Below are 23695 nucleotides of genomic sequence, written 5' to 3' on the forward strand. Positions count from 1 at the left end.
AACAAAAAGATATTTAAATTGTTTCCCTAGTGGAAAACAATAAGCCCGTGTTTGCTCTTTTAAGCGTCAATTGTTTCAAAGGGTTCCTGATTCCACCGTTTTGATGGTTTGAGAGGTTTTATGAGGACTCTGAGCTTACCCCTCCCAATGTTACCGCAAACCTCATACTGCTTTCTGCCACTTGAGAATAAAAGAAAATATCTGAAGAAAGTAATTACGAGAAGGCACAGAGGGCTGTGGAAGTCAGAGAACTAGCCATCTACTTGCGGAAAGCAACACATTTTGGTTACTGGGTATACGGAACAGTGAATAAAAATCCAACTCATATTAACAATCGAACATGACTCTCCAAGTGCATAAGCAACACAACAAAATTTTCTCAAAATATTTTCCATGGGTGTAACTTATAAGATTTTCAGTATTCTCATCAGCAGTATAACTCCAAACTGCTTACTCCTAACTTTGGGTAGCCTGGGTGCTGCCTCACGATTACCAAGTGGTTTAAAATCACATCCCTCCTGCTCCCGCTTTACCAGCGAAGAGACGTTATTTCCAGGTACGAAATGCGAGGTGGCCCGCAAAAGTAGAGGTAAAAGGTCTCAGTTACAGCCCGAGGATCAGCCCTGGGGAGTCATGGGGCTCGGCTTAGGTCCCCGCACTGGCTGGTGGAGTGGACACCGGGCACCTTTGTCTGCGCCCTGCTTCCCTGGACCCGGGCGGAGAGCCGCGGGTGGGGGGGCGGGTCCAGCGGTCCGGGCGGGCCCGGCACTGTCCTGGGTAAGCTCGCGGCGAGGGCGGCCCGGCCGGGAAGCGGGAGGTCAGAGGCGGGGCGGCGGGCCCCCTCCCACGGGAGCCGCGCCAGGTCCCAGCAAGAGCCGGGAGGGATCGCTATTGTTTTTGGCTGGCACGTTAAGCCCCACGCCGACCCTCTGCGCACCCAGGTTTCCTCCCGGAGGCCATTCGGCTTCCTCTGAGGCCCTATATAGGGGCCTTGGGCCCAGGCTGAAAGAGGTGCGCGCCCGCTCCGGCCTCTCGGACAAGCCCGGGCTCGGAGCGCCTCTCGCCCTCAGGTCTCCGTAGCCAGAGGCGTCTGGAGAGGTGAGGCGGGGGAAATTTCTCCCCGGTGCGAGGAGGCCAGGAGGAGGAGGAGAAGTAGGAGGAGGAGGAGGATCCGCTTCTCCGGGGTTTCCCTGACGCCAGCAGCAGCGCTAGACGCGCGCTCCCCGCGCCTGTCCCCGGCTCCGGGGACAAGGGGGAGGGAAGCGTGCCCGCCGCCGCGGCCCGCGAGGCGGCAGCCGGGATTGGAGCGGGGGCGGGCCGCGCGCGGAGCCTAGGAGGTGTCGGCGAGGGAGGCGCGCGCCTGCGCGTGCGCGGGGGTGCGCGCCCCGGGTCCCCGCCCCCCACCCCTGCCGCCCGTGGTCTCCGCCCCCCTTGCGCTGCTGTGTGGAGCCGGAGTCGGCGGTGGGTGGCGGCGCCTGGAACCTGGAGACAGACCCACCTCCCCGCCCCGGAATGTAGTGACTCCCCGCTTTCCGCTCTCCTCCCCTCTCCTCCCCACTGCAGGAGGGAGGCGCCCCCGAGTCTCCCCTCCCGCGAGAGGGGCCGCGCGGGCCGGGCCGGGCCGGGCTGGAGCAGCGGCGGCGGCGGCGGCCGCGGAAGCCTAGCCTGCAGCGAGGGACCGGCTGAGGCGCGCGGGAGGGAAGGAGGCGAGGGCTCCGCCGCGCTGCCGCCGCCGCCGCCGCTCGCGGGGAAGAGATGGCGGCGGAGCGGAGAGCCCGGCGACTCCTCAGCACCTTCTCCTTCTGGCTCTGCTGCCTGCTGCTGCTCGAGCGCCGGGCGTCGGGCGCCGCGGCCGCCAGGAGCGGCTCCCCGCCGCAATCCCCAGGTAAGCGGCGGTCGTGGGGTGCGGGCCCGGGAGGCGCGGGGTGGGGGCGGGGGCGCGGCACCGGCACCGGCGGCGGCCGCTGCGGTGTTTTTGTTTAGGATCCAGGAGGAAACGTGTAGGAACTTCTCTGCCTCGTCTCGGGTTGCCGAGGAGAAAGGGGGTCGCGCAGGGTAGAGAGTGAAGTGGGCAGGCGGGGGCGCTGCTGGGGGAGGGGCGGCCGTGGGGGCGCATCGGGGGCTCCGGGCTATAGTTCTGCGCTTTGTACCCGGAGGCAGGTTCACCCCTCGCCTCCCTCCCCTCCCCCAGGCTCATCCCACTTGTAAGAGTGGGACATTCTTGTGCTCACACAAGCACCAGTAGAGGCCACTACACACCTCATTAAATAAACAATCGTACGGCCAATTCATTAATTTTCAGGAAAGGAAGCGGGAGGGGGGCTTGAACTCCGCATTCCCTGGCCAGGGATTTCCCAGCTGAAGTCTCAGGGAAGCGCTGGTTGATCTCGAGGGACTCCTCGTGCGGGATTTGTAGCCCCGAGGCTGTGGAAGATAGAGGGTGTCCGAGGGACACGGTTGTCCCCTCATAACCAGTGGTGTTGACTTAACGATGAGGGCGCCTTGGAGAACAGCTCCAAGTGATTCTGTTAGTGTTCCCGTTATGAAAATGCTTGTTCTTTCCTGGGAATTACAACTATATTTACAGCCTGTTAACTGCTCTTAACCTAGGGAATGGTCTAAGCATCGGATTTTAAGTACTTGAACGTTGTTTTCAGGTGGCAATATTTAAGTATATTTAGCCGCAAAAGCCATTTTCAGGTTTTCTATATCATATTATTGAAGTCACCTGCATTCCTATTTATTTAAGGGGACCAATTAACAAAACGCCAAACCTGCCCGTAAGGACCTTACAGTGTAATTGCGGAGCAGATTCAGCAGATGAAGGACAAATTAGCATGTAATCTGTTTAAATTGTTTGACCAAGGTGGTGTATCATAAAACTTGACAACTTTCACCTACTTGCATGAGATCCGAAATTTCTGTATTTGAAAGTCATCTTGTCAGGCACAGTGGCAGCTTCTATTCACTAAACCATTACTTGTTTTTCTCTGGTTTATATTTAAAATCACACGGCAATGTAATTTGACTGATAAAAGCTTTCTTTTGATATTCTTACAGAGTATATGTAGTACACGGCTTTTGCCAGTGTTAAATGCTTTAACCCTGAAGTACCAATGGGTATTATCAAAACAGCCACATAAACAATAGTGTTTTAGTATCACACTTGCACATTCAGCTTAGAGTACACATGTTGGTCCTGAAATGTAGGTAACTGATCCAACCCTTTCTATTCTTGTGGATAGGCAAGAAAAATGTAACTATCTTGGAAGACTCTTATTTAATTTTACATGTAGTTCATCTATTATGTGTGTGTTACTGCTTAAAATTTTGTCAATAATTTTGTAAGTAAAGTGCTAGTAATTTTAGATTAATAAAAGTAATAAGTCTCTTAGGAAGTCATAACATCTGTCTCAACGTTAATTCAATTGATGGGCTTTTATTTTGTGCTGATGAGAGGTGTAAAGCATGGCTGAAATGTGCACTTTGCCTTCATGGAGTTTGCCGTCTGGCATGTGGGTTAGAAAGATAGCCATTTAGCCACTAATTATATAGTAATTAAGTTGTTGTGATAAGCACTACTGAGGAGAAGAGTAGGTTTTGAGAAAGCGTATACTGCAGGGACCTAACCTAGACTGGGTGTCAGGGTGTCTCAGAAGTGAGATCTGAGTAGGAGTGGAGGTGAGGAGAGTCACAGCTAATTAGTGGTATGGTTGGGTCTAGAGCACAGATCTTCTGATCCTGTGCAGAGTGCTTTCCACAAACCATTCTGCCTCACTTCCAAAGGGAAAGGAATAACTGCAGCAAGGAAGGGTTGGTCAGTTCTTTCGCCAGCTGCAGAGACATCAAGGGGATTGAGAAGGGAGTAAGCAGCAATGGAACAAGCTGTTTCAATAAATCAGATGTCATTCGTAAGTGGTTTAATTTTTTAATTGCTGTAGAGAGGTAGCTGAGATACCTTTCTGTAGGGGATTACAGTGAATAGGTGGTAGGGTATGGAGATATTTGGTAGTAAAAGGAGAACAATAGGATGTGGGACAACAGGATAAATGGAGTGTTTTTCCAACATTGGGTAGACATGAGGAGGTGGAGGAAAGAGAGAAGGACTGGTGATAGAAAATGGTCAGCAGTGGCAGAGGGTTGGAAATGATTAGGCACACAGTCTGGCTTTAGGAAGCAAGGAGGACAGATTACTGAAAAGATATGCAGGGACCTAGGGAAAGATGACATGATAAAGTCACCCGTGCATTGCAGGTCTTCTCTAATCAGAGTGAACAGGTTAAGGAATGGTGCTCAGGTGGGATTGGGATGCCAGAATGGAGAACGTTAGGAAGACAGTGTGAGAGCTTATTTGAAATCAGTTTGAATTTGAAGTAGACTAGATCAGCTATTTCTACCATTTCAGCATCAATTTTTTGTATCCCAAGAGCAGAAATAGTGAAAAGTTTTAATCCAGTATTGGTTGCTTCTGAGTTACATGAAATATGTAGAAATTTTTTTTTAAAACTTTTCTTAGAATAATCAAATATCCAATTCTCTGATCAGATTGCAAAAGAACATTTGATGTCCTAATGATGCTAGACTTCAGAGGTGTACTGTAGAGGTCATGTAGCTATACTTCTCATTTAAGGTAAGAATCCTCTTGTCAGCATCCTGCATAGGTGACTCTGTCTGCCTGAATCATTAACTTGATGATGTGATTCATTACCTCACAAGGTAGCCTATTCCCGTTTTGAATAACTTCTTTTAGTAAACTTTGCTTTATGTAGTACATTTAACTTTAATTTTCACCCTCCCCACCTTCTTGAATTTTTTTAATCTTCCCCTGCCTTTTTTTGGCGTCACCCTATCTCCTGATTCATCTCTTACTCCTCTGATCAATTCTTCATTTGTTTTCAGGTTTTTCTTTCATATTCTCATCAAATATTGGTATCTAAGGTTGATCTCATTCTGTATACTTGTGTTCAGTTGCTACTGTAAGCTAATGACTCTCCTAGTCCACTCTGCTTCACGTGTCACTCTGTAGCTTCACTGAAGAGGTACCTTGCATTACACAAGACCAAAGGTAAACTCATCTTTGTACCTCTTCCCTCATCCCCTCTCTCCAGACAATAACAAACCAGTTTCTGGTCCAGGACTCTCATATTGTTTGAATGATTGCATGGACTTGTCTTCCTTTGTTACCCACCTTGGACATCACTGTTCATCACTCAACCAAGTTGTGATCTAGAAGTCATCCTGGACTCTCCTCCTTCCCTCTTTCCCATAGCTAGTAGTTCTCCTTGATTTTTTTTTTTTTTTTTTACCTCCTAGATATTTCTCAAATCATCATCACTCCACCTAGAGTAACAATAGTAGCTCTGTAAATTAATCTCTTTATCTCCGCTGTTAGCCTCTAGAAGTCTGTCCTCCTGCTAGAATGAACTTTCTTACATATTTTTCTGAGCATGCCACTCTGCTACTTATAAACTCTTAGTGTTCTGTAGCTTGAGTGTTAGAGTCTGAACTTCTTGGCATGAAGATTGTGAGGCCTTTTGTGTTCCTTACTACAGGCCTCCCACACTCCCAGCTTAAAGCCTCATCTCTTGGCACTTCTAATGTGTACCTGGTGCTCCACCACTCCAGGTTAACTGCAGAGCTTCAGGTCTCCAGGCCTTTGCACATGCTGTTCTTTCTTCCTGTTTTTTTTTTTAAATTAATTTATTTATTTTTGGCTGCATTGGGTCTTTGTTGCTGCGTTTGGGCTTTCTCTAGTTGCGGCTAGCGGGGACTCATCTTTGTTGCGCTGCACGGGCTTCTCATTGCGGTGGCTTCTCTTGTTGTGGAGCATGGGCTCTAGGCGTGCAGGCTTCAGTAGTTGTGGCATATGGGCTCAGTAGTTGTGACGCACGGGCTTAGTTGCTCTGTGGCATGTGGGATCTTCCCGGACCAGGGTTTGAACCCGTGTCCCCTGCATTGGCAGATGGATTCTTAACCACTACACCACCAGAGAAGTCCCTTTCTTCCTGCTAATGCCACTTCCCACCTACTCATCTGTTCAGTGCATTTTTTTCTACTAGCCCCCTCCCCCAAAGAGAGTTAGAGTCATCATTCTCTGTGTGCCCATAGCTTTCTGAGTCCTTTTCATCTTGTGTTACTTATTTCTTGTCTTCTCTACTAGTCTGACCCTCCTGAGGATTTGGACTTTTCTTACGTGGTGTAGAACAAACATCTAGCACAGAGTAGATCCCCATTAATTGTTTATTGAATGAATATTGAATTTCTTTTAACTCCCGGGCCTTACAGCACAAATCTGATCCCTTTATATGATGGTCCTTCACATGTCTGATGACAAAATTTGTGTATGTGTGTGTGGGTGTTGCTCTCTCCTTCTTTCTAAATTAATCATCCTAATTCCTTCAGCCACTCTTCATCTTACTTAGTTTTTGACCTTTTGTGAGTTTGGTCATCATCTTCTGGATATGCCGCAATTTTAATATTTATTAGTTTTGTCATCTTTGGAAAGATCAGTGATCATACTAATTGATCTGTAAACAGAGAGCGATGCCCTGCTTTGCCTGCCTAACAGGATGAAGTATAAAGGAGTTCATAGATTTCCAGGATGAATGTTCAAAGGAGTTAAGAAATGTGACCACTTTTAGTAAACCATATGAAAGTTAATATGTAGAATGGTGAAAAAAGACTTAGGATATGGAGGCAGAGGATTTGGATGTGACTCATGGTTCTACACATTTCCATATATCTGTTGGGGGCTATAGGCAGGCAAGAATAATACCTTGCTTGCCTAACTGAATTGTCAGAAGAATGAAATGTAAAATTGCTTATAAACTGTAAAGTACAGTGTCTGTATAGAATGGTTTTAATTTTTTTTGTGAACTTAAAAATATAGTATAATTCTATTAAATTTTTTGAAAGTGTAGTTTTCTTTCCAGCAATTGATCATTGTTGGTTTCTTCTTTACGAGTTTTCTCTCTGCTAATATAAAATATAGGGGTAACATTAATCTCATTATGTGGAAGTTCTGTTTACCTATTTCATAGTCTTTCTTGCCAAACCCTTCATTTTATTACTGACTTTTGTGTGTTTGGGAGGTATTTACCATGCCATTGGTAGGCATTTTAGCTTCTAGGTAAAATTGCATCAACAATAAGAGAACAGTCAGTGGAAATGACTATAGGTAAGATATTATTGACCCAGAGAGCTAATGAGGTGAGGAAAAGTGTTTATGATGTTTAAAAATTGACTTTTTCATGGGACACAAGCCAGTGAAAGATGATATTAAAATATAACCCCAGTTTTGGATTTGTTTAGAATCAAAGGAGTTTTTTGACTAAAGATTTTGAAAACAGACAAAAAATTCCATTTAGACCCACTGGTATAACTGTTGGTATATTTCTTTCTAGTCACTATCTATATGGCACATCATTTTTATGTTGTAATCATGGTGTATGTACAACCTTATATGTGCATTATTCCATTTTTCTTTGTTGCCGCACTATCTTTAAATCGTCAATTAAAATAAGTTTTAAAAAAAATACTTAAATACATGTTTGTTTTGAAGTAAAAAGAAAGTACATAAAGTAAAACTTCCACCAGCACATTCCTTTTTTAACCCGTAAATAACCACTGTTAATACTTTTTCTTCTGTATTTACAGAAGATATGTGTGTATAGTTTTATTTTTTACACATAAGCAGGATCATACTAATTGTTTTTCAACTTGTTTTTCACTTAATAATGCGTTGGAGATCTTTCCATACCACTGAATACAGATTTTCCTATAATCATTATTTAAAATGTCTGTACTCTTCCAGTGAATGAATATAATATTAATAGTGGCCAATAAAAGTATTAATTGAATACTCACTGAGCTGTAGGCACTGTACCACTCTCTATTACATGCATTTAATCCTTTATACATCCTTGTGAGGAAGATGGTAATATCTCCCCATTCTACAGTTGAGGTAACTGAGTGTCAAATATTAAGTGACTTGTCATAGGCCTCATAGTTCTCATGTGGAAAAGTCGGCATTCAAATCCAGTCCTTTACAGGTCGAAAGTCTATGCTCTTTATTATACTGCATACTGCTGCTAACAATTATTCTCCTTTTATAGATGTTGATGTTGTTTTCAGTATTTTGCTCTAATAAAGAATGCTGTAATGAACATCTTCCCACGTGTAGTCTTTCCTTCCATATTTTGGATTCCCTTGTATAGGATTATTGGTGAAAAGATAATTTGTGTGTGTATGTGGGAGTCAGGGTTCCATTTATTTTAGAAGAGTAATGATACCATTGAGTAATACCATTCATTGACCAGTACTTTTACAATTTCTTCAAGATATTTCATCTTTAATTGTGACCTTAAGGCCATAATTTTAAAATGCAGGTCCCATAGCTTCTCTGTTTCATCTGTTAACTGAAGGAATTAATTAATAATTAATAGGTGATCTCAAAGGTCCCTTCTATCTCCAAGTTTCTATAACTCTGAAGTCTATAAAATTGAGTAGTAGATTTATCTCAGCTAAATGACTTCTGCTAAGTTTTGTGTTTGAACACTGATCTCATTTCTATTCTTTGATTCAAGAATTACCTTTTGTCATTCTCTAAAGCCCAAGTTACTATGCATCTTTTTTTTTCCAGTGTGAAGTCAGATATGATTGGGAAAATCTTTTAAATTGCCCGTAAATGATCGTGTATGATTTTATTTTATATGTGTAAAAATAGCTTTAGGGCTGATTTCAAGAAATAAAACTTCAGTGTTAAGCAATTGTGAGATATTTTAAGTTGCAGTACTACTTGAAATATTAGATACTCTTAGGCTTATAACGGATGTAAAAGTAAACTGGCAAGGTTACTGATCTAGCTGATATTTTGATTCTGCCTTCAACTTCTTTATGTAAAGAAAGGAGAGAGAGGTAGTGAGTGGTTTTATATGTCCTATTTTACTAAAATCAGTACTTGAGTTCTTGTTAAGGAGTTAGCAGTTGGGCAGTCTGAATTTCAGATTGTGTCTTTGCTTTTCCTATTAAAAAGAAGCATGAGAAATAACTTCTTGTTAAAAATTAGTTATTGAAGTATAGTTGATTTACAAGGTTGTGTTAATTTTTGGTGTACAGCAAAGTGGTTTAGTTATACATATATATTCTTTGTCATGTTCTTTTCCGTTACGGTTTATTATAGGATACCCTGTGCTATATAATAGGACCTTGTTGTTTATCTATTTTATGTATAGTAGTTTGTATCTGCTAATCCCAAACTCCTAATTTACCCCTTCCCATCCCCTTTCCCCTTTAGTAACCATAGTTTGTTTTCTATGTCTGTGAGTCTGTTTCTGTTTTGTAAATAGGTTCATTTGTGTCATATTTTAGATTCCACATATAAGTGATATTATATGTTATTTGTTTTTGTCTTTCTGATTTACTTCACTTAATATGATAATCTCTAGGTCCAACCATGTTGCTGCGGATGGCATTAAGAAATAACCTCCTTTAAGTTTGTTTTATGGCAAGAATGTTTACATTTAATTTTGTAGTCAGTCGGATAGTTCTTGTATAGCCAAAACTAGAAATTTAGGTAATTTTGACTAGTTGCAAATATGTTATCTTTGAGGTATAATTATGCACAAAGCCATGCACTGTGGAGATACTAAGATGAATTGGACATATTTTCTATCCTTGGTCTAATAGCAGAGATAATAACTTAATTTGGAGAGAGAAAGTGTAATTACTGCTGTAGGTGGAGAAACAAATTCTGGAATCATTGTGTTACTATTAATCAAGTAATAGTACTACTTTTCTCATAATTTTGGTTCTGTGTCTTTAGAGTAGTCCCAACTTAGTTTTAACAGGTCAGTAGACTAGAACTCTCAGAGTTATTTTTCATTTCCTCTATGTGAAATGATTACTGGAATGTTTGAATATATGAGAATGCTAATAATGGAGCCAACTGGGGGTGCAGCTACTTCCATGTCTTCAGGAAATCCGGAGATTGATCGTACAGGTTTTCAGGATTTATTACTGGTCAGTAATAGCCAGTAAAACTTACTGAGGAGTCCTGAGCAGAGTGAATTTTTAAAGTGATACCACATGGAAACTGAATACAGAACATTTGTTTTTCAGGTGCAAAGTAAATGAGTAAAAGAAAAATTTACCAGGAAATATCTTTATGTGTAAGGTCTAGTTCAGATTATAGCATTATCATATACAAATTCAGGGAATAGAATAACAAATTATAAGTTTTATTTATAATTTTTATTCATAGCATGACTTTTAATGTAAAAACTAAAATTTGAGGATCTTTTTGGTTAATAGTTGAAAGCTTTTGGTTTGAAGTTGGGTTATTAGTTTTAAATTTACACAGTGTTGTGTGTCCAGGAGATTGTATGTACACTTCCTATGGCGATAACCCCTTTATTAATAGCACCCCACCTACATAGAACTCAACCATCATGCACCCTCACCTCCAGAACGTAACTGAAGACTAGGGAATAAGAGAAATAATTTTCAAAGTCTGTACATTGAAGTAAATAAGTTTCTCAGAGTCCCAAAAGTCTTTATTTAGAGCCTATTTATCTTTAATTCATATGTAGTTCTAACAGACTGTATTGTCTTATTTCTAAGTCGACAGTTGATCAGAAGTGGTAGAAAGACTGTCTTGAAATGCCCCCTAACAACAGCAGTTAGTCACCTTTGTAAGGAATAAGATTTAAAATAAACATAAGACCACAGAGATCTTCCTTAAACAGAAATGGTTGTCTCAGCCAAGTTGAGGAAAGTTTCTTTTCCTTTCCATCACGGCCAATGGGTATTTCCTGCCCCTGGCCATTTCTTTTGCCCCTCCTCCTATAGATACAGCTGCTGTCTGGAAAGAAATATCTTCCCTCAGAAAATTCTGTGGAGTCCCATCTCACCTCAAATTAGTGTGAGTCCAGGCTGACACTCGAGGTGGGAGAAAAGGAAATATGAATAGGAAAAGAGGTGAGGTGCCAGGGCAGGGTTCCTTCTCTGCTAGTCCCTACCCCTCAAAGCCATAGAATTTCTCTATTAGCAGCATTTTTAACCCTAATGGCTAAAATATGTATGTCAACTTTAAATTTGGGGGTAAAATTAATTGTTGGTTTGATTTTAAGAAAATAAAAAATATTCAAACAGTATGTAAAATAAAAAGTGAGATCATACATTCCAACCCTCTCCCCAGTGATGATCACTTTTAATAGCTATGGACTTTCTGTTTTATCTATACAATTAAATATTTAAAATATATAATATATACATGTATAACAAAACTAACAAGTGATGTAGTGCTGTGCATACTGTTTTCCAGTGTGTTTTAGGACATCTTCCCATGTGAGTACATACAAATTTATCACAGTTGTTTTGATAGCCACATGGTATTTTATAGATGTATCATGATTTATTTAACCAATTTCTTTTGATGCTCCCCAATTTTTATTGCAGACATATGCAGTGAACCCACTTTTACAAAATGTCTTTGTGCACATGTTCAAATATAGTATAGAATAAGTTTGTAAATGTGGAATTGTAGGGTAAAAGAGCATGTGTGTTAAATTTTTTGCTAGTTATTTCCAGGTTGTTCTCCAAAAAGCTGATTTTTCTCTATCAACAGCAAATGAGAGAGTGCTGTTTCCCCACACCCTTGCCAACATACTAGTTATTTTCAGACCTCATAGTCTCTGCCAATCTGATAGATGAAAATGTATATCTCTTTAAATTTTATATTTTAAAATTATTAATGGAATTGAGCATCTTTCAGATTTTTATTAATGGTTTATATTATTTTTGAGAATTGTCTATTTGTCTTTTGTTCATATTCCTTTATCCTGTCTTGAATTAATGGTTCACTTATAAATGTAAATTAAACAATATAATTAAGAATAGGAACAATTTAAAACTTACAACTGTCAAAACTCCCGTGGCTACTTGTGGTTTGTCACGTAATGAGAAGTGCATAGAGTAGTCGACTCAGTCTGCTTACCCGACTTCTGCTAACCACTGTTCATGTTTGCTTGATACAGATTCATAAACTTTCAAACTGCTCTACTTTGAAGGAAAAAGAGCTCATTGATTTGAGTGAAAAATAGGAATTGAAACAGATGCTACTACCTCTTTTAAGACAGAGCAATTTTAGTTTGGAGTAAGTTCAGTTAATCAAATACTTGCATGCCAGTTTGACTCAAGATACTGAGGTGGTGGTTTAAAGTGGAACATGGATTAAGGATGTAGCAGGGAAGACAAGTTTAAGGGACAGGATATGATTTCCATTTTTGAATACCCTGAGCCTGAGATGTCAGCAGATCATCTCTGTAAAGGTATTACAGAATTGGGGCTCAGATGAGAGGTCTCTCTAGACCTCTGGCTAGAAATATAGGTTCAGGAATTATCTGATAGAGGTGATAGTTCAAGCCATGAGACTAGATCATTTCACTGAGGAAGGAAGAAGAAAACCTAGGGCAAAGACTTGAATATACACCCATCATTGGGTGTCCAAAGGAAGGAAATATTACTCTGTCTGCAGAACAAGATAAGTACCTAGAATTAGAGCTATGTAAAATGATAAAAGTTCATTTTGCCCCTGGATATCTTATTCAGAAACATCTGTGTGAATAAATGGGATAGTGCTAACATAATGTTTGTTCTTTTCCCTTCTACATGGATGGTGTGGCCCTGGGTTAGAGTGCTAGGCAGGGAGAGGGGAAGCTTAAAAGGCAATTCTGAACAATTTTTTTTTTTTAAAGAATTGTAAGATATTTATTTTAAAACATTTATTTATTTATTTGGCTGTGCCGGGTCTTCGTTGCGGCATGCAGGATCCTTTAGTTGCGGCATGTGAACTCTTAGTTGCGGCATGTGGGATATAGTTCCTGGACCAGGGTTCAAACCTGGGCCCCCTGCATAGGGAGTGTGGAGTATTATCCATTGGGCCACCAGGAAGTGCCCCCAATTCTTTACTATAAATAACATATATAATAATTTATCACTCTGAACTGAGGTAAACAATGAGTTAATATGTGTCTGTGCTTAGAACAGAGCCTGGTTTATCTTAATCACTCATTAAATGTAAACTGTTGTTTGTTTTTATTATTTCTATAAACTGGATGGAGAGGCTAAAAATACATGAAAATTAGATAAAACTTACATAATTTGGTTTATATTATCTGATGGCTGTGTATAATTAGATTGTTAAATGAGTAAGCTTATGTGGGGAAGGATAAGGGTTTGTTTAATTTGGAGTATTTGGTTAACAAGTTTCGAGGAGGTAGACTTGAGCTGGTTTTGAAGGCGTGAATAGGCTTTTTAGATGGGCAGGATTTTCTGGCAAGGAGAGTAAAATGAAGAGCAGTATGAGTTGAGGCAGAGTAAAGGCAAAGGCAATAAAAATGTTCTTGATCAGTAAACCATTTCTAGAAGAGGCTCACTTTTGTTATTCTGAAGTTTATCTTTTGTTATGAAATGGTGGGTGATTATTAGATGATGAAATCATAGGCCAGGTAATCTTTAAAGATTGTGATGCTAGAAGGGAAGCTGGAGGTAGTGCTTGTTCCAGTTCTTAATGCCTGAAAGTTAACCTTATCATTACATATTTGCTTCCTAAAACTTCATTTATTTCCTGTTAGGCTTTGTGGGTATCTTTTACGAAACATTGATTTCTCTGGATTTTATTCAGAGCCGCAGAAATAAGCTTCAGGATGATGTGTATTGGGAAGTTACTGAGGAATTAATTTTTGCTACTTTATGAAGAAATCCTTATTTTAAAAAAATTCTGTGGAAGTGTGCACTTCCTTCTTCAGAGTAGGTGTATTTAGGTAGAGATTTTCCAGTTTCAGAATCAGCCTTATTTATCAGTCATTAATGTTCGTGGGTAAGAAATATCAGGTAATATTATGGTACTAACTTGGTATGTAGTTGCACTTTGTTCAAAATTGTTTTAAGATTTGCCTCTGCATACGCATAATAATTTGACCTTGATATAAGGTTCCTTTTTCTTTTAGAACTCACTGGACAGCCCCCCCTGCCCTCCAAATTCAGTGCTATACATAATAGTAATGTCTACTAGGTACCCTCATACCCTCATCTTTTTAAAAAAATCTGTATATTTGTAGAATTTTGTGTGTGCGTGGACTTAGAGATTTAGAAATTTCATCAGGATATGATTAGATGGAAGTTTATTCATTGTTTTTTTTTTTCCTCTTTAAAAAATGGTACAGTGAAGTTGCATTTTTGGTTAGGCATTAGGTTTAAATTCAGCCAGTAATGTGAAAACTGCATATTATCATTTTCTCATTTAAATACCTTAGGAAGACCCTACATTGGAGGCTGATATTTCATCTCAGTAAGTTGGGCTTAGATAACTTTTCTTCTTAGTCTTGGAACAAGTTATTTCTTTTGTTGACTACTAAATAAAGACGAAGACTTGCATTTGTATTGTTCAAAATGATTTTTTTTTTTAACTCTAGAACTGAAGTGTGATGAGATGCACATACTAAGAGAGGCACACTGGAGCTGAGCTCAACTAGGAGAACAACAAGTTCATATCTCATATTGCATGCTTATACTGAATGGCAGGTAGAATGGTTCTATTTAAATTATTTCATATTTTCTCATGTATGATTGAATTCATTTAACTTAAAATGTGTGTATGATATGATTTCTCTCATTAGTGAGTTTTGTTGTTGTTCTGAACACACGAATCTATTTTAGGGTAGGAAAATTTCTTCTATGACTTTACTACCTATAATCTGTATTCTCTTTCTGGAATTCCACATAAGTATATTTTCTCTGTCTCTTTTCTCTATGACACTTTATTTCCCCCATTTTTGGTGTGTCAATTTTTGCTTTATATGTTTTGAGGCTATATTATTAGATGCGTATGGATTTAGAATTGCTGTCTTTCTGGTGATTAAAGTCTACTTTTTTCTGATTTTGATATAGCTGTATCAGCTGTTTTGCTTAGTGTTAAAATAAGAGTTTTCACCCTTTCACTTTCAGCCGTTTTTATAGTCCTATATTTATGTTGTGTATGTAGCATACTCTTAGGTTTTCTTCTTCTTTATTTAGACTGACAATTTTTGCCTTTTTTTCTAGAGCTCTTAGTCTATTTACATATAATGTAATGGCTAATATATTCAGCTTTAAATCTTCCATTTTTACTATTTACTTCTCATTGCTTTGCCTGTTCTGTGGTCCCCTTTCTCTTTTTTCTTGATGCCTTTTGGTTATCTTCAGTTATGCAGTTTTTCCCTCTCTTTTAGTTACCAGTTATATATTCTTTTACTATTCATTTAGTGGTTCTTAACACATTATTGACTGGGATTTTTGCAGACACTAACGCCTGTGGCCATAATACGTCTCTGGTCAAAAATGTGTTAAATGTATCTTTGACTTATTACTTTTACCATTTATTGGATAATACAAGACCTTTTGAACACCTTAATTCTATTTGTCCTTTTCTTCTAATTTTTGTTATTATTGTTATGTATTTTAGTTCTGTTTATATTTGATAGCCACATGACATTATTTTATAAGCCATTATTGATTTAGATTTACCCATGTTGCTTTTATTTGTCAGTTGCTCTTCATTTCTTTCTGTATCTCTGAGCTTCTATTTGGGGTCTTTTCCTTCTGCCTGGAGAATATCCTTCAGTATTTAGTTAGGTCTGCTGGAGATGAATTCACTCAGCTTTTGTCTGTCTGAAAACATCTTTATTTCATCTTCAATTTTGATATTTTTGGTGGGGGCTGCTGGATGTAGAATTCTAGGTGACAGTTTTTTTCTTTCAGCCCTTTAAGAATGTCATTCCATTGTCCACTGAACTCCATTTTTGATGAGAAATCAGCCATAAGTCTTATTTTTACTCTCTTGTGGGGAATGTGCTTCTCTCCCTCTTTCCCCCTTTGGACACTTTTAAGGTTTACTCTCTATCTATGATATTCAGAAATCTGACTGTGATGAGCCTCGTTGTGATTTTCTTTGTATTTATCATTCTTGCTGAGTTTCTTGTATCCGTGGAATGATTACTTTCATCATTTTTGGAAAGTTCTTGGCCATTATCTCTTCAAATATCTTTTCTTCCCCATTGGAGTTTAGGCTTAAGGCTTCTTTGAATCCTCGTCATTCTGATGGGTTCAGAAAAACTATGGTTTTTGTAGTTTATCTGTGTTGTTTTGGTTGTTGAGGTAAGAGTGACAGTCTCTTATGACTTTCTGCATTCTAACCAGAGGCAGCACTCCATTTATTGATTTCTTAATTTCATTTATTGTATTTTTCAGATCTAGAATGTCTGTTTTGTTTTCTTTTATAGTTTCTAGGTCTCTGCTGAAATTCTCCATACTGTATCTTCATTCCTTAACCCATCCTGTCATATGTGTTACCATGACGGTTTGCTTTTATATTTGTTATTTCTCCTGGTTTTGGGGTTGTCTTTTGTTTTTATGTGCTTGTTTATTTGTGATTGAGTGCCAGGGATTGTTTATGAAAAATTATAAACATAATCTGAATGCTACTATCTTCTCTCAGAAAGGGTTTACCTTTGCTTCTCTTCTGGAATGTGGTTATATGAAGTCACTAATAATCTCAGGTCACTTTAATCCATTCAGGGATTGAGATGATTTAAAATTGGGCTTCAGACCTTATGAGCTGAAATATTTTGGGTTTACTTTTATTTCTTGTATGTAGCCCTTTGAGGTCCTAATCCACAGTTTAAGAGGTTTATCCTCCTCCTTGGCAGGTCCTCACTCCAATTTTTGTCCCCTCAGGGCTTATGTCTGTCAAGAGCTATGCTCATCTTCTCAGCCTCTTCAGCAGTAGTGGCCTTTAGAATCCACAGATACCTCTAGGTTAAAAAAAAACAGCTCCAAATACCAGGTTTATTTATTTTGATTTTCTCATTTTCTAGATCTTGGTCCCTTAATTCCTCATGACCTTGATTGCCCTCACACAGATCTTTTGTATTTTGTCTAGTTTCTTTATTTCTCCTTAGTGGAAGAGTTGGTCCGAACTGCCTACTCCGTCATTCCTGGAAGCTGAACTCTTGCAATGCCCCTTTCGTCTTTTCTCTTATTTGTGTTCTGTTAGAAATTTTCACGCTTGTCTGGTTTTTTGTCATGTGCAATCTGCATTTGTTGTCCCTGTTGTATTTCTTTGAAAAATTATTCAGTTGTTTTGTGGCTGAAAGCAGTCTGTCCTGATTTCAGATTCTCTTTTCATGTGCATGGTATTCTCAAGTTTTTTTAGGATTTCTACAGTTGAGATTTCTGTAGTTAGGAATTCTAGTACTTTAAAGTTTTCTCTCAGTAAATTTTCCAGGTGAAAAATTTTGTTTCAGTTGATAGAACAATCACTCCTTTAGCTCCTGGGTCTTTTAAAGTGTCTATTGATGGGTACTTGTAATGATGGGATGGTGTCTGTGTGTGCAGAGTATTGCTAGTTGAGATGGACTCTTAAACGTACGTGGGTTCGTGTTCTAATGTTTCAGGTCTAGATGAAAGGAGAAAATTTTAGACTTGCAGTAATTTTGTGTTGCTAGATCATTGGTTTGTAGGGAGTAGGGGTGCAAGGTATAGTCATACTGCTGTGAAATAGGTTTACTGCTACCGTGTTTGTTTTCAGTGCTGGAATTAAAAAATTCACAATTTAAATGCTGGCAGTTGGCTGTGGAACTAGCAGTAGCAGCCTCTTCTCTTTCTGCCCCTTGTCTCAAAACTTCCCTTCACACATGATCTGCAATATGAATGCTCTGCCAGGTGCTTTGCCAGGCTTTTTTCTTGGAGGCACCCCAGGCCCACATATGGTTGGCACTCTTCTGTGATTTTCAGTGGGCTGCAGATTTTTCCCCTGGGTTTTTCTTTTAATCTATTCCTTTGATTATTTCAGCGGGTATTGGGGGTGGAGTGTTGGGTAGGCATTGATTACATTTATGAGCTCAGTTTTGCCATCTTGAACTGATAATCTACACTGTGTGTGTGTTTCCTCTTTTTCAGTTGGTTTAGTTTGGTGTCTGACCCAATTAAAAAAGAATAGTTTTATTATTTTCTTTTTACTTTTATGTACATATAGATTATAATGCAATTTCTGAAGGACTCTAATAGGCTAATTAACTCTTGCCTGATACGAACTTGTATGGAATGGGGGTATTTTTTATTCCACAGACATTTTTGTGAATGTTGAGTATGTTTTCAGGACTGTGCTAGGTTTTGGGATTACAGACTTCAGCAAGTCTCTCAATCTTATATACCTATTCTTGAGGCAGAGATACATTTCTCTGAGGCTGAAAGACTTTTCTTCGGGAGAATGACAGCAGCAGTGTTCTTAAAATTTTGATTGTTTTTACCCATTGTTAAATATAAATGGGTACAAAGTATTGATAATAGTTCTTAATGTATGTAGAAAATATTCCAGTTAAAATCTTATTTATAATTTTGGCTGTGTTACTCATTTTTTTCCATATATAGTAAATTTCAGTGTATTCTCTGACCAGGTGATCATATCAAATAATAAGGGTTTATGTTACATGCATTATTGCATTTATTCATATGTAACACATACATGGAAAGTAGGATGGCATGACTTCTTTTTAATAAGGAATTCAGAGTTCAGTAAGGTAGGTAGGACATGAAACAGAAAAGTAGAAGTGTTATGTATTCATTATGCAACCTTTTACTTACGGGAAGAAGAATTAGGAATCTGCTTCAGTCTTAAATCTAGAATTTGCCAGTCTGAAAATCATTCTTTGGAAGTGGTTTGAATGATAAGGTATAGTAGAAGGAATTAGGAAAGCAGGTAGCTGAGGCCACAGGGTGGATTGGAAAAGAAAATGGCTAGCTTCATTATGCTGTTTCAGGAAGGACAACGTTATTTCTATCATAGACATAAAATACACTATAAGGAATGTTGGCTGTCTTCACTTTATATCCAACAAGAATAGTACAATTTAGGAAAAGCTGTTTAAATTGAATCTTCCTGACTAATGTTTTGTTGTGATATAAGTTGATTTTCCTCATATGTTCATCTTAGGTTAAATACATTATTTATGTAATGTTATAAACTTGATATGACAAAGTACACTTGCTGCCAGGTTTTCAGTTTTTAATGCAGTGGCTTTCACACTTGTTCAATTGTTAGAACATCTGGAAGCAGTGGTGTGCTTTGTGAGATAATTGTGAAGTATTAATACCTTTAATTACATTAAACAAATGAAGTATAATTCTGCAAGCTGTAAATATGACATGAATGCGGTTCAGCTCAGTTTCAATTGAAGAAATATTTAATCAATATTTGTTGTGTACCATAACACAAGATAATTTCGTGATGAAAATGAATTATGGAAGAGGTAACAGAAAACAGAAGTAAGGTTCCCCTCCCCCCCACCTCCTCCCCCGAATCAATGGTTTATAGTATCTTTTAAGATTAGTTGAGGTCTTCATAGGGGCTGGTTGCTTTAGCCAATGGCAGCATGCCTAAGTGATTCTTGAAGTATAGTCAGTATTTTTCAGAGCATCATTATACATATACTGAGATAAATCTGTGCTCCAGAGGCCTGGTAATCTGCATTTTAAGAAGCATCTGCGAGATTTCTTACTCACAGAGCTTGAGAAGTATTTGCTAAATGTTGCCTGAAAAAAAACCCAGAATATTGCTTCTGAATTTAAAAGAAATAGTGTTTTAGAATTAACTTCCTCTCCAAGGGAATATAATTCATATGATAGGGTAGTTGCTATTTCACTTATATTTAGGAAATGTCTTTTTATAAGTATGAACATTTGGAATATTGAAAAGAATTGCCATTTCGCTGAAAGTCTTTTGTTTTTTTCCATGGGAATAATCATATCTAATGATTTTTCAAATGTGAAATTTATTAGAATTTGGACTGTATTAATGTAATATCTGGAAGATTCAAAGTTATAATACATTTTAAAAAGTTTTAGTTTTGCTTTGTTAACTGCTTCAACTTTTGGAAGCAGGAACATAAATGAAAAGTTAAACTGAAAGTCTTATATATAAACTTTAAAAAATTCTTTCTCCAAAATTGTGAATTTGAGACTCATTCATTCAGTAAACCCTTATTGAGTATATGCTCTATGCCAGGCTCTGTGCTGGGGTGTTGAGGATGATTCAAACTTAAACCCTGTTTTTGATAAAGTTCATTTTAGTGGGAATGAGATAGGGAAGGAATATATATATATGTATATATATAAATAAACAAGTGATTTGTGCATTGCCTAACTTTAAAGAATTTGAAATTCCAGTAAAAGGTATTTAAATAACCATTATATTACATGCAAGATAAAAAACCACAGTGTGTATACATGTGTGGTGGTAGTGCTAGTGTTGCCTTATAGGCTGTTTGGTAGTCTGGGCAGTCTGCAATGATTTCTTGGATTAGAATGATGGAGGTGCAGAAAAGTTTATGGAATGCGAAGACATTTAGGTGATAAAATAGAATTTGGTGATGGATTGGATTTTGCAGTGAGAAACGTGTCCAAGATGATTGCTAAGTTTCTTTAGGATTTGTATAGCAGGATGGTTGATGTTATTTTTGAGGGGAAAGAAATAAGTTTATGGGGGACAAGAAGAGCATGAGCTTAATTTTGGATATAGTGAATTTTGATATGCCTTATCCAGGGGGCAGTTTGTTACAGTCTGGAGTGTAGTGAAAGATGTGGACTGTAGGTTTGTGAGTCATCTGCTTAGAGTGTATGGTTGAGTAGAGAGGATGGGCTGTTACAGGACAGAGAAGTGAGTGGAGAAATAGGAGGAAAACCAGGAGAGGGTTGTATCATAGAAGTCAAGAAGGGAGTATCAGACTTGCTGGTAGATTAAGTATGGTGAGAAGTGAAAAATGTGTTTTGCATTTAGCTACCCATGAGTCACCCATGACCTTACTAAGAGCTTTAATTGGAATTTGGAAGCAGCTTGAGGGACAAGTGGGAAGGGAGGAAATGAAGACTGTGAGAAGTCCCAGAAATTTAGCTGTGAATGAGGATGACTGAATGCAGTGGTTGAGTCTAATAAGAATGGTGTGTGTGTGTGTGTGGGTGGGTGTGTTTATTGGGCAAGACTCTTGAGCATGTTTAAAAGGCAGTGGAAGACTATGTGAGAGGGGTAGTTTGAATATACAAGGAAAACAAAATAATAATATAAGTTTCCTGAGAAGGTTGGGAGCATATGGGGTTGGTTCTGAGCACAAGTAGAAGGATTTCCAGTAGATCAGAGAGGAGAGATAAGGCTACTCTTTAACTGGAGGGAAGGAGCGTAGAATAGGTGAATTTTTTTTTTTTTTTTTTTTTGCGGTACGCGGGCCTCTCACTGCTGTGGCCTCTCCCGCTGCGGAGCACAGGCTCCGGCCGCTCCGCGGCATGTGGGATCCTATCCCGGACCGCGGCACGAACCTGCGTCCCCTGCATCGGCAGGCGGACTCTCAACCACTGCGCCACCAGGGAAGCCCAAGGTGAATATTCTTAATAAGGAAGTGAGGTCTTCTGCTGTGCATGTAGAGGTTTGAAAAGCAAGAAACAGTTTTCAGGAGAGTTGGTGAGCAAGTAGACCAGAGTTAGGATTGTCAGTACTTTAAAAAGTACTAATATGAGAATATACTGTACTAGATTTACCATGAATTTAAATTCTGTGGGGATAACACTGTTTTCTATGCCTTTTCTCCCCTCATATGCTAGGGGCTCATGAGCTGAGCACCTTGGAGATGGTAGGTTCTCAGTAAATATTTACCCTAAACTACTATCTTTAAGTGAAAAATGCATAAACAGCAACTACTCTTGACTGACTTAAATTTTGTAGATTAATGGTAGAATTAATAAGTGAAGGAAGCCTCTTCCTGTAATGGTGTTTAATTCACCATTTCAACAAATCTCTCCCTGCAGCCTACTAAACTTTTCTCTTTAATTAAGTAGCTGATTTACACAGCAGATTTTGCTCATTTGAGGACTCAATCCATGTCTAAACAGATAAAGGTAACAGCTCAGGCATAGTTAAGATACATTGTAAATGTGATCAGAATTTCACCTCAGGGCAATTCACTTTTGAGACATCCATCTCTAAAAACCTGTTGTGTCTAAAAGTGGGGACTTTTATAACCAATTCTCCCTTATTCAGAGGCTAATTATGTAGTTTATTTGTCTCAAGATTAGGCACAGTCTCCTTGTTTCTCCCCTTCTAACCTATCCCTCGGTTTGGGCATTTTGTTACTCTAAGCTCATGGGTAAGGTAAGGAGAAGAAAAGCATAGAAAGTAGATAAATTAATGACTAAAATGAAGGTCTCTTGCTTGTTAGTTTTTCTTTTGTCTTATTTCTGTGGTCCATTGGAAGCTGTCAGAAGTGACTTCAGTATTCAGTGTAATAAAATGGGTTTTCAGTGTGTGAGGGAAACCCTCATCTTGTTTAGATGATAGAGATAATAACAGTTCCAGGCAGATAGAATTATTTCCCTATGTTTCCATATAGGCATATGGCTCTTTATGGGTGGGGAGTAACCCTTTTCTCTGTGTCTGTCTTCACACCCCTCCCCAGTAGCTGTCCCCTTTCTGTCAGTCTTATCCATAGCCGTAGGCATCCCCAGCCTACTCCCCCTCCTCACTGCTTACATGGATTGCTTTGCAAACATATGAAATGCTGTCATCTGGTGACCTGGGCAGAGTGTGACCAAGGTCAGGCAGGGTGCAGAGACCAGATGGAGGAATTCAAATTATGATCACTAGACCACGCCCCCCTAGGTAGTGGCCTAAACTTTTACCTCAGTATCCTCAGTGGCCTAAACTTTTATCTCTGTATCCTCAGGGCTTCAGTATCTGGCACATATTATGTCTCCAGAAATATTTTATTTTTGAATGAAAGACTATTTCAAAATCAGAGTACAGGAGGAATTATTTAATTTATCTTTCTGCTTTTGTAGATGAAAAATGTGAGGCTTAGATGCAGTAGTAGCTATTTATGTTCCTCTGACGTAGCTAATTATATTGTAGACCATACAGAGAGGTAAGTGAATATAATATGCAATTGCACCCTTCCAGGAATCCCAAGTTAAATAGAAAGTCAGCCACTTATCTAGCAGTTGTGTGTGTGTGTGTGTGTGTGTGTGTGTGTGTGTGTGTGTGTGTCTGTCTGTCTGTCTGTCTGTGTCTGTGTGTTGGGCGGGTTGGTGGTGGTGTTTTTTGTTTGTTTGATTTTGTTTCTGGTGCCTATATTTTCTGGATACTGTGATATGGCAGGTACAGAGTTGCAGAAGACATAGACAGCTTTTGCCCTTAAGGAACTTTTCTGATGTAACATGAGACAATGTAAGAATCAATATGTCTCAAAGTGGTATATGATTAAATGCCAAGTAAGTGGTACACCTTTATATGGGCCAACGTTATAAAATGAAAAAAATGCTCATGATCCATCATTAGGAAGATATATATTTTCAGTTGTTTTTCTAGAAGTGGGAACAGATTTGAGTTGGGAGAACTCTACATCTGGAAGTACATGTTGGTGCTTATTGTCTACTTGATGGAGACGATGGAAGGGTGTTGCTCAGTGTAAACTGTCCACGTGGAGACCAGGCTGGTTGATGGATTCTTCTGTGTCATATGATGCCTTGAGAACTCATGACTTTTTTTCCACTGGAAGGGGACCTTCAGGATCATCTGTGTCACCCTTTCCTTTCTCTCTGGTCCACTTGATTAGAT

The 23695-nt window shown here is 39.1% G+C and overlaps 1 protein-coding gene across 9 annotated transcripts in view; it reads left to right on the forward strand.

Annotated features, from left to right (window-relative positions):
• The first annotated feature begins 1755 nt into the window (after positions 1 to 1755).
• The window catches only part of NEO1 (neogenin 1), a 241340-nt gene continuing 219400 nt past the window's right edge, over positions 1756 to 23695 (forward strand). For all 9 annotated transcript variants that reach the window (XM_060169920.1, XM_060169973.1, XM_060169940.1 and 6 more), the window contains exon 1: positions 1756 to 1885. In XM_060169920.1, the coding sequence (XP_060025903.1) occupies positions 1756 to 1885 (130 nt within the window). The remainder of the gene's footprint in view (positions 1886 to 23695) is intronic.

This window comes from Lagenorhynchus albirostris, chromosome 1, assembly GCF_949774975.1.
Source record: "Lagenorhynchus albirostris chromosome 1, mLagAlb1.1, whole genome shotgun sequence".
Lineage (NCBI taxonomy): Eukaryota > Metazoa > Chordata > Mammalia > Artiodactyla > Delphinidae > Lagenorhynchus > Lagenorhynchus albirostris.